Source organism: Lepidochelys kempii, chromosome 8, assembly GCF_965140265.1.
Source record: "Lepidochelys kempii isolate rLepKem1 chromosome 8, rLepKem1.hap2, whole genome shotgun sequence".
Lineage (NCBI taxonomy): Eukaryota > Metazoa > Chordata > Testudines > Cheloniidae > Lepidochelys > Lepidochelys kempii.
The window spans coordinates 85,263,159-85,275,413 of NC_133263.1; the positions used below are offsets into that span (position 1 = coordinate 85,263,159).

The window sequence follows — 12,255 nt, forward strand, 5'->3', positions numbered from 1 at the left end:
GAGTACAAAACAAATCTGGTCTATTTCCACTCCATCTATCTTTTACATCTTTGGCTGGCAGCAGACGGTGCAGAAGGACTGCATGCCATCCACATCTCATGGCTGCTCGGCAGAAGATGGTACAATACGACTGCTAGCCATCCTCATCTCTTGCCTGCTTGGCAGAAGATGGTACAATACGACTGCTAGCCATCCTCATCTCTTGCCTGCCCAGCAGAAGATGGTACAGTACGACTGCTAGCAATCCATACCGCCTGCCTGCTCACCATAAGATGGTTCAATAGGACTGACTGCAGGACTAAAGAGAATGACCTGGTCAAGTCACTCCAAATTTAGTCCCTGCGCCCATGTCTGTCCAGGCGGTCCCGGCTGACGTGGCCAGGAGCACCTCGGTCATGATGATGACGGCTACCAGTCGTATTGCACCGTCTGCTGCCACAAGGCAATGGGTTGCTGCTACTGTGTAGCAATGCAGTACCACGTCTGCCAGCACCCAGGAGACATAGGGTGACGGTTACCTGAGCAGGCTCCATGCTTGCCGTGGTATGGTGTCTGCACAGGTAACTCAGGAAAAAAGGCACGAAATGATTGTCTGCCCTTGCTTTCACAGAGGGAGGGAGGGAGGGAGGGAAGGGGGGCCTGATGATATGTACCCAGAACCACCCGCGACAATGTTTTAGCCCCATCAGGCATTGGGATCTCAACCCAGAATTCCAATGGGCAGCGGAGACTGTGGGAACTGTGGAATAGCTATCCACAGTGCAACGCTCTGGAAGTCGACTCTAGCCTCGGCACTGTGGAAGCACTCCGCTGAGTTAATGCACTTAATGCACTTAGAGCATTTTCTGTGGGGACACACACACTCGAATATATAAAACTGATTTCTAAAAAACTGACTTTTATAAATTCGACCTAATTCCGTAGTGTAGACATACCCTTAGTGACCCTTAGAAAGTGGATTACTGCCAGTGTATTAACATTGTGAAACAAAACTATGATCCAAAGGTGTTAGGCATAAGAAAACAACCACCTGAATTATTTCAAATGAGAAGAACAAAATTCATTCACTAAAAAAATCAGGAAGAAAATCTTTCATTGCTGTTCTCTGGAGTGGAAATCCAGAGTTATTTTTAAAGACTATATTATGCTCCTTAAGTACCAGTATTAGAACCATGGAACCAGTAGCAATTACAGAGTGACAGAAAAAAAGATGAAAACAGAAGTACAGAAGACACAAATAAGGATATAGTGTTTCATGGCATTAATAAAAATCATTTATAAAAAGCAAACAAAGAAAAAAGGTATTTCCCTCTTCTGGGTTTCCCAAGTTTTCCCCTTTCCCGTATGGCAATGTTCTAGACCTCAATCCTGCAAAGTCTTAGAGTCATAGAGTTTAAGGCCAGAATGGACCACCAGAGAATCTAGTCTGACTTCCTTTATTATACAGACTCCACTGGCATGCTAAACCCAAATCCTCAAAATTAGACTAAAGCCCACAGGATACTAGACTATTATGAGCCACACACAGAGAACAGGAGGGACCAAGGTACATCAGTGCCCTAGGGCCCCACAATGGCAGGGAAATGATCATGTGAGATATACCCAGATAATCCTGCCAAGTGACCTGCACCCACTCACTGAAGAGGAAGGTAAAAACCTCATTAGGACACTGCCAATCTGATTGAGGAGAAAATTCCTTCCCAACCCCACATATGGTGACCAGTTAAACCCTGAGCATGTGGGCAAGAACCAGCCAGCCAAGCACTTGCAAGAGAGGATGCTTGGCCACTTCAGAGCCCTGAGCCTCCCACCTCCAATGTCCCATCTCTAGTCATGGCCATTCCTGATGCTTCAGAGGAGAGATTAAAAAGAAAGGTACACACATTTTACTTTACACCCAGGAATGGTCCAAGATATGGAACTACTCTTTTGAGTGATGTTAAGCAGGTACATAAATCTTTGCAGGATTGGAATAAGAAATTTTGAGGCAGGGACAGTCTCTATCTCTGTCTCTTGTACATAATTATACATGGAAGACATACCACTGTATGAGAGTTTGGGATGGTTGCATTATTCTTGAAAGGCAGTAACATTTTATAGCAGTGTCATGGATTTTGTATGTGGTGGCATATATTTTACAAAAGATATAATCTACAAATGTTTTAGAGAGAATTTTTTAAAATGTATTGAGACAATTTCTTGCCTTCCTCCACCTGTAAAGCCAGTTGCCTTAGTTACCATGTAACTGTATAAGCCTGAGAAGGAAAGCAAAATTAAAATGAATTAATTTTAAATACTTCTAAAAATAATTCAAATCCACCAAGGGTCCTGTTGTGAAACCAATGCTCTAAACTTCTGTAGGATTATTATTTCCCAGTTTAGTTAATATAGTTTTCTAAAAAAAATCTTGGGGGACAGATTATACTAATTAGCAATGGGTGAACTTCAGAAGAGTTGGGGTGAAATCCTGGTCCCACTGAAGTCAATGGCAAATCTCCCATTGACTTCAGTAGGGTCAGGATTTCTCTCTTGAAGCTTTGAGTCATATATTCCTAAATGCTTTGCTGAATTAGGGCTTTGTTTCAGTTAGCACTCAAAAAATTAGCAAAAATGCTATTTTAATTGAAATACAATATCAGACAAAATCTTCCTCCTGTAAGTAGTAACTTCTACTGAGGAAGTTTCTTCCTAATCCTCTCAATTAGCTGCTGAAGCTTGGGAGCCACAAAGTATTTTTAATGTGTCTCCTATGGCTCTTCGCAACACATGATATTAAAACACTGTGATTTAATTATTAATCAATCTAAGTTATTAACCAATCAGAATGCTTTTACTATGTTATTAACCAATTGTAGAATACTTGGTCAGTCATTTTGCTGTGTATGTGTGTGTGTGTACATGTACACAAATTGATATAGTAAATGAAACCATGAATTCACATTACTTTGGTTCTTTTGGGTAATGCTGATCACTAATTCGGCTCCTTAACCACTGAGTATCTGAGGTCTGAGTATCACTGATCTAAAGTAACTGTGGATGTTCACAGTACCCCTATAAATTGTTCTCCACCCTTTTGGAGCCTACAAGCTCTTGGCTTCAATGATCTATTGTGGCAATAAGTTTCATGGGTTAGTTATGCATTGTGCAAAATCAGTATTCAGTTTTTTGCTTTTCAGGTCCATCAACTGTCCTTTTGTTTTTGTATTCTGAGAAGGGGTAAATAGCCTACAGTTTCATTTCTCTCTAGACCATTCATTATTCTGTATAGCTCTATTGTGTCACCTTTGATGTCTTACTATTGTCATCTGTCATGGTGCCAGAGGCTAACTCATTTGGAACTACTATAAATGAGAAGGAAATAAAATGTCAAAGTTCAACTGTCCTGGAAGACTTTCAGTTTGATAAGCCCTCCAAGTGGCCTGAGAGGCAGGAGTGCTTCTCCACACTCCAAACCACAACAAAGAGCAAGCACGGAGAGCGTGGTGAAGCACAGCTTGGCACGTTCATTTATGCCCTGGAGAGTGAAGCTGAAACTATTTATAAAGCATTTCCTTTTGCTGAGGTGGGAGATAAGAATAACATTGACATTGTTTTTTAAAAAATGCAATGAGCATTTTCATTCCCAAAAGGAATGTAGTAGACAAACAGGGATATATTCCCCAAGGGAGCAGAGGCCCAGAGAAAGCATGAAAGCTTTCATAAGGTAATGATAGGAACAGGGAATGCATTGTGATTTTGGCATCAGTAAGGAAGAATGTATAGAGATCTTCTAACAGTTGGATTTTAAAAAAGGAACTTTTAGAAAAATCACCAGTAATGTCTGAGCTAACCCTGGGACAGCTGGTGCTGCTGGTGTGGCAGTCTGAGACAGCAAAATGTAAGTCAGCCAGCAAGAAAATAGTAGATGCATGGTAAATAAAGAAGAAAAGAATAAATTCCAATTGGGAAAAAAGAGAAGCACAATAAAAAATTACCTTTCAGACCATCAAATAACGTGGGCAGAAATATGACAGGTATGGCAACTGACAACTAGCAGAATCAAAAAAAAAAGGAGCCAAGGAAATAGCCCAAGTGATGGTGAGTGATACCTGTTTACAGGGATCTGTATTCAAAAACAAAGGGGCTTGTCCTGTTAATCTTAAAATCTATCTAATTTCAATTTAACTTTAATTGGCAGAGGTGATTGTGATTGCAGAGAGACTTTTAACAAGATGAGCCACAACCCAGGGTAAGGTTCAGTAGTCTGAAGGGGCAGATAAGTTTCCTAGGTTAATTACAGGTTTCAGAGGAACAGCCGTGTTAGTCTGTATTCGCAAAAAGAAAAGGAGTACTTGTGGCACCTTAGAGACTAACCAATTTATTTGAGCATGAGCTTTCTTAAAAACCCATAGGACCTACACAGGCAATGAATACATGTTTGACAACCACTGCAGCAATCTACTAGGCTGAACCATGGTCACTGATATGGGCTTCATAAAAGGCAGAAGAAAAAAAATGCATTATACCTGTGTAAAGACAAAGGACATCTTGTCTACTAGCTATTGACTACTTTTCTAGACTTGTAGAGATTCTACTTCTTACTATACCCACTAGGTTGCAAAACAGATAAAAGGCATCTTTTCTCATTTTGAAGGAATAGTTACCCATAACAGACCACAATCTACCAATTTAGAATTCCACGCTTTTGAGAAACAATGATTTCAAGAATATTACTTCCAACTCCCACCTCTCTTGAGGGAACAGAATCTAAAAGAGAACATTCTAAAAATATAAATGTGAACCTTGCCTCCATGTTCTGCTGAGTTAATAGGGAAACCCCCATAGCAGGCACCAAAGTAAGACAGTTCAGCTGCTTATGAGTCCACAGTTAAGAATAATATTGTCAAACTCAGAGGCAAATCTTCCACCTAAGTGACCCTGTTCAAAGGATGTGAAGCTGAGAAACAATAAATATAAAAGGTCTCAGTCTTTCTTCTTCAGCCATCAGAATGAATATCAAAGTTTATCCAGTCTTGATAATCCTGGAGACAGAATAAAATAGGACAGCACCTGCTGTTGTTATAGGGCATAGATGCACCAATATTCCAAGAGTCTTCATTCTGCATCCAAGAGGGAGACTGATCAAGATACTCAGCAGCATGGAAGAAACAGGTGGCATCTTCAGATGTTCCAAACCCAGCAGAATTGCTATATGACTCTACCTGAAATGTTCCTTTAGTGAATGGAGATAATGCTGTTGAGAAGAACCTGAAGACTATTAAACTAGAGTCTACAGTCCTAGGATTTTATCAGCTAAATGAATCAGCTGGACAAAACTCTCTTGAAGGGATGTGTTGTGTTTCTTTCAATCTGTAGCAGAAAGAGAGGCAGCAGGGAGATGAGGAAAGAAGTTCTACAGTGAAATATGATGTGTGTGTGTGTTACTTTAGGGATAGTTCTCTCTTCTTATTCTAAGAAAGTTCCTTGTTCAGTGTTAGAAGAAAGTGATTCTTTACCATTGTCACATGACAGAAGGATCAAGTTACATGAATAGTAGCATTGACTATGAAACTACTCACATGTGTAAGGATTTCTGACATGAAGAAATGTTTGTGGGATCTGATCCAAAATCTGCATGTTTTGTATTTAACCTAATAATAAAGCATTTTCTACTATTATACAGTTTTATTTGGATTTTTTAAAATAGATATTGAACTTACCGAGATACAACATAATGCAAATACGTAAAAATAATGAATACATACATAATATAAACAGTATATTAAAATAATGGGAGCACAGAGGGAGTGATGAAAAGAGGAGAGAAAGATAAAAACATGAAAAAACATACAAAAATGAGATTTTTCATGCTAAACAAATCAAGGTCAGCAATTAGATATTTTCAATATTAAGGGAATTTCAAGTGATAATAGTTCATAAAGGTAAATTAGACTTTTAAAATGTATTAGTGGCCTTAAATAAATTGAGAGTTTATAAGAATCTGATCAAAATGCACTGCCACTGTCTTGGTAGGGCCACAATATTTAAGAAAAATGTTTTATTTATCTGGTTATTTTACTAAGAGTTCGCTTCCAATAGTGTTTATATTGCATGTCAGGGAATTCCATGTAAACAAACTATAGGACTAGCATTTGGAGAGAGAGTGCACTCTGCTTGCAGCCTATTGGTTACAATATAAAATACATGAATAATGCATTTGTGTATTTCCTTTTATATATCTCTATGATGGAGATGAAGTAGAACATTGGCACACCCTGGATTTTGTAGATGTTAGTAAAGTTTGGCCATATTTTGACCTTTTCATTATGTTGCAGTGGTCACTGCTTTTCTTTCTCTATTTCAGAGTCCTGAGAGATATGAATTAAATGTCCAACCAAGTCAGTATATATTAAAACGAAGAAGTCAAACTCATGAAACATATTGCTGAATTTCTGAATCTGTTTTCAGATTCCTTTGGCTAATTTTATATCATGAATTATTTTTATTCCTAAATGTTTATGAGTTCTTCCTCTGTTACCATGGTGATTTCAAGTTTCAAAATGTAGTACTTTGGGGGTAAGACATTTTCAGCTTTCTTTGCTTTTTCAATTGAGGAATGTACAAATTTTAAAATAAATAATCTTGAAGGGGGCCCTAATTTCCTCTTCTTTTGGAATATATTAACTAAGTGATAATAAGCCTTTTACAGCCTTGTATAGTGAATGCACATCTCTTCTCCTCTCCCTCTCCCCCTTTATTATAATTATACTGGTTCAGTGCGCACATATCAAGACTTAAATATCAAGGGCTCACTGTTCAAAACATATTTACAAATCTGAGTCATGCTGTTTCCCCATTTTTTTCTAATGAGTGAGTAGGAGGGATGTAATACATTCATGACTCTCAGAGAACATGTTAAATTTATACTCCCAGATACCAGTAAGTAGGAGGAGTGTGGGTGCAGACACAGTTAACAGTGTCACTTGCAGAACAGGTCTATGATATTGTGGAAATCATGTATATGAATGATGCTGTTTTTGGCACCACTGATTTTGGAGCTGTGCACAGAAAACCTGAGTCCTATGTGAAATAATCAAAGGAAAAAGACATATGGACGATTGCCTTTTGTACTGTGTGGTTATTTAGCAAAGGATAGTATATCGATAGATATGAGAGCGAAAGCGAGATTAGAATAGATATAGATATACCCACACATATATAGAGAGAGAGACCCCAATTCAGGACAACATTTTTATTCAGAACAGCACTGAATCATGTGCTTAACTCTAAGCATGTGCTCATAATCCACTGAAGTTTATGGAAGTTATGCATATGCTTAAGTGCTGTCATGAATAGGGATGGATTTCAGCACATGCTCAAGTGCTTTCCTGAATTTAGGATTTAGAATTTAGGCCATTTACTGCAGGCTTGAGAATGCAGTACTCACATATACAAAACTTCCACAATGACCACCTCCTACTGAAATTAACTGAAAGATTCCCATTGACTTCAATGGGCATTGGATCAGGAACTGACTAAGGATTACGAGACTGGGAATTTTATATGATTTTCAAATATGGATAGATGGAATCCTTTTTATGCTTTGTCTGCTGTTTCATTGTGTTAATTAATGACTAGCTATGAATATTGATTGTCAGAAGACATTGAATGGGGTTCTAGATTGTGAGATTGAACTTGAATAATTTTGATAACTTTGTTCTTACTATAATATGTAGGATTCTTGTAGCAAATGCCAATTGCCCCATCCCCTTCCATTTTGCTTTTAATTAGCTCTCTCAAGATCACATGGAGAGTGTCTCCCTGGGCAAAATCCTGACTCAACAGAAATCAATGGAAGTTTTCCCACTGACTCTATGGGGCCAGGAATTTATGCAATGTATTTGGGATATAAGTGTGTTAATGGTAGTAATATTAAAGTCAATAGCTTTATTAAAAATAAGTACTTTTTTCGGACCATATGCTGTCACTTTTCCAAGCTCTTTTTTTTGTCCTATATCTAAAGATGAGAAATATCCCTTTCAATCACTTGAATATAGGGCTGTGTCCAATTTGTCTACAAGAACATCTGAACTAATACATTTCACATACATTTTTTAGCTAGTTAATTACAAGTTTTAGTATTTATAATAGTTTTCAAGGTGGCTACAGATATTTGTGTGTGTATCTATCACATGAGTATCACAAAGACAGATATGTAGTAGAGGCATCCTCAAGATAAATTGCAGAGTTGTGATGAATTGCAAAAGTATCCAATATATTGTAGTTATCCCGTACCTTTGACTGTCTCACCCACACTCTGCTCACCACTTAAACAGTCTGACTTCCTCTGTCATCCCAAATCTCTGAGCAGCTTCAAAGAGTCACCATTTAATAAGACAAAAATCAGCCTACCAGAAAAAAGCTCATGTCTCTCTCTCCCTCCCAAAATTATACAGACCTCATGTCCAGAAGAGGCAGTAGTCGGTCCTGCACAGATACCAGGATTAAGACCCAACATCTCATGATTCTGCAGAGCTAGACATGGGAGCTTTATGCTCCTGGCAAGAGCAGAGTCCCCTTTAAAGAGCCACAGCACTTGCTTCTAGCAGCGGAAGGTCCCAGGATGGCGAGGATGCCACAACAATTTTGTGTGTAGATAAGCTAGCTTAGGTTATTTTAGAAGAGGTTTTACAAATGTATTATTTATGGTACTCCTCTCCTCACAGGCCCTTTACTAACAGACTCATGGGACAAGCCTCTCTTTTCCTCCCACTTGACACTAAGCTCAGGAAATGAGGGAGGTGAGAGTGGGGTAGCAAAGATGTCATTAAGCCACTTTTGTGTCTGCTGAGTTTTCAGCTTTAGGGCTATTCTAATTTATGCTTAGCTGCAACAGCCCCCTAGCAGGTGTTCCACAATGGAGAACAGTTGGAACACAGCAGCACTCTGCCCATGCAATCCCTCCCACCCCAAGTATGTCCCACCCCAAGAAAGGTTTGGAGTGGGATTGATATAGACTCATTTTCCTGTCTCTGCACTGTACAGGGAACCTCCTTACCCAGGGAGTTTTACCGGGAGCCTTTTCTGGTAAGTTTTGTGCCCTTTATATTATTGAAGCTATATAAAGGAGCTGAAAGAGAACAGCAAATCTAGTCCATGGTAATTAAAGCACATAGTTTTACAACTAGTGGGATGAAAGAAACCCTGACATACATTTCCACAACACAATTTTTTTCTTTTGCTTAATCTATGGCATATACAGAATGTATAATGGTGTAGAATTGTGTAGCAGTTTTATTGGCATTAGCTTGGTATGATCTGTAACACTCACTCAGAATGTTCAGTTTGGGAATAATGCAAATATTTATGCCAACAAACCTTCACACCATTCCACCCGATCATGTATTAAACACACACAGACACACAAACTTAAATTACACGTGAAAATTTTATAATGAATAATGTATTACAAACATTCCATTTCTTTTTCTGTTCACAAATTGTGCGTGAACAGATTATGGTTTCCTCATTATTACTTGAAAATATTTACCACATAATTTCTACTTAATATCCTTCATCTGTAGCTTGTTCACTAACAGTTTATTGTGGGTATTTGATATTCAAAATCTGAGTTGTTTAGACTGGACACATATATCACATGGTTTCTTTCTTCTTCTTCGGTCAGACCAGCATAACTCTTAGAAATAAATTTCCACTGTGAGTACTTTTGACTAGGATTTCAAATTTGTTTCCCCCTAATATTCTCCAGCATTCACTTGCAACTCACTATTTCTATGAGCACTTTTGCCAATAAACTAATTCTCTAGCTTATTCATGAGAAGCCAACACAAAGGAGGCAGAAACATAGACAAAGCATATTTAGAATGTAAATAAATATTCCCAGAATTTTTTTTGCACTTTTCACCAACTTCATTACACAAACACACATACACACACAGTATCAGAAAGCAAAATCCAAGGTTGGTGCAAAGTATGTGTCAGTACTTGACACTATATACAAAATATAATTTTAATGTGCTTTTAAAATCTTCCCTTACCATCTGCCTTGCTGCCCTCTTCCATCAAGAGTTTTGCAATATTAAGAAACCCTTTGGCAGAAGCTAAGTGGAGGGGTCTGTCTCCAACTTCCCCGCTCACATTCACATCAGCACCAAACTTCAGCAAGAGGCGGTTAACCTAAATATTTCATCAATGTAAATTAGAACATCAAGCGAAAACAAACATTTCAATGAAACCAGAACATAAGAATGGCCATACTGCATAAGACCAAAGGTCCATCTAGCCCAGTATCCTGTCTTGAGACAGTGGCCAATGCCAGGTGCCCCAGAGGGAAAGAACAGGTAATCATCAGATGATTTATTCCCTGTCGCCCATTCCCAGCTTCTGGCAAACAAAGGCTGAGGACACCATCCCTGCCCATCCTGGCTAATAGCCATTGATGGACGTATCCTTCAGGAATTTATCTAGTTCTTTTTTGAACCCTGTTATAGTCTTGGCCTTCACAACATCCTCTGGCAAGCAGTTCCACAACTTGACTGTGCATTGTGCGAAGAAATACTTCCTTTTATTTGTTTTAAACCTGCTACTAATTAATTTCATTTGGTAATCCTTAGTTCTTGTGTTAAAGTTTACTCTGTATTGGATTTCATAACATCTTGAGTGAGAAAGCTTTATTTTTTTAAATTAAAACTGGGTTATGTAGGTATATATAATTTATTTTCATGAAACTCATTATAAATTCCATTTGTAAGTTATATATCTAAAATATTACATTGTTCACTAGCAAATGTCAGTTCATTTTAAAAAATGATATGGATAGCAAGGGGTTGGGAAAAAGACACACTTATTTGTTTAACTGACCTAGTCAGCATAATAAAGTGAATGTCCTTAACATCCATAAATTAGCTATGTCGAGCTGTAGCTTCCTTCAGAAAGTAGAGTCCCTTATCACAAAAGCACCATATGCATTTTAGCATAATTTCATGAGACTGTGACTATTTGTTCAAAAGTGATTCACGGGAAATAAGCAAACTAATCTCTCAGCCCAACATGTAAAGAGTTTCTTAATGTTATTGGATGATGAGGCGAATATATAAAAAAAGGAGGGTGCATGAATGCATGCTTTGTGCACATCTGTTATTGAACCATAGAAGTATAGAGTTTTCAATCATCTGTTCTCTTGGAGTCTGTCCTTTCAAAGGCATTTTCCTGGGAATGACTCTCCAACGCACTCTAAGTAAACTTCAGTGAAATGAAAAATATACTCTACCTAGAGGTCATGCTTTGAAACTCTGAAAATATCCCAGCATATGCATGTTTCCACGAAAAGAAAGACACAGGGACTGACTCACATAAGCCAACACAGACACAAGGCTACTTCTGAACCCAAGGATCTCCTACAGTGCAAATGAGTATATTGCCCACTAAGCCACAGACACTTCTATATTAGCAAAGAAAAATGGGATTAGGAGGGTCTGATGATAATTTAGGGCCAAGTCTTCAGTGCTTTTTTAAAATTTCACTGCTGGTGAGAATAAGACAAGCAAGATTTGGCCCTTTCCATCCACAACACACTGGGTGAAATCCTGGCTTCATTGGATCCACTAGGAGTTTTCCCATTAACTTTCATGGGGCCTGGATTTCACCCATTAAAACAAAGGTGCACCAATCCTTTTGTTATTGAGTACCATGGGTCATGTAGAGGTATTTAAACTGATACACCTAATGGATACATGGCAGCTTCAAGGTTCAGCATTGTATGAATTGTATCTCTGGATGAGAAGCCCTGTTATAGGTTAGAAAAACTCTCTCTCATGAATAGCATCTAATTTCAAGAACTCTTTTGCGGGGTAGTAAATTTGGCTGGTGATCCTAGCAGTGGGTAGTTAAAACATGAATAGCCACATTCCCATGAACTTTCAAACACATGAAAATGTCGGATATAGTTAAAGGCATAACTTAAGGATGTGAAATCTGTGCAGCCTCTCTTTAGTAGGACCCTTCCAAATATAAAGACAGGTTGGCTGACAGTAAACCTGCATGAGGCTTGTTGTGAGTGCACTCTTTCATCTTTGTCAGATTCTGCCCGTTAATTACCTGTTCATGGCCATAGTATGCGGCAATGTGTAATGGGGTGAAAAACACTGCATCTTGAACATTGACATAAGCTCCATGCTGCAAAAGTATATCCACAGCCTAGAAGAAAAAGAAATAAAAGATTCCAATTAGAAGCTCTGTATGTGGTCACCTTCTAAT

General features: G+C 38.4%; 1 protein-coding gene across 1 annotated transcript in view; it reads right to left on the reverse strand.

The window, feature by feature from the left end:
• Positions 1–12,255, reverse strand: part of TNNI3K (TNNI3 interacting kinase) — a 164,204-nt gene that overhangs the window by 118,224 nt on the left and 33,725 nt on the right. Inside the window, exons 6-7 of the mRNA XM_073357332.1 lie at positions 12,097–12,195; positions 10,038–10,176 (exon numbers count right to left, since the gene is read on the reverse strand). Coding sequence (XP_073213433.1) covers positions 10,038–10,176; positions 12,097–12,195 — 238 coding nt within the window. The remainder of the gene's footprint in view (positions 1–10,037; positions 10,177–12,096; positions 12,196–12,255) is intronic.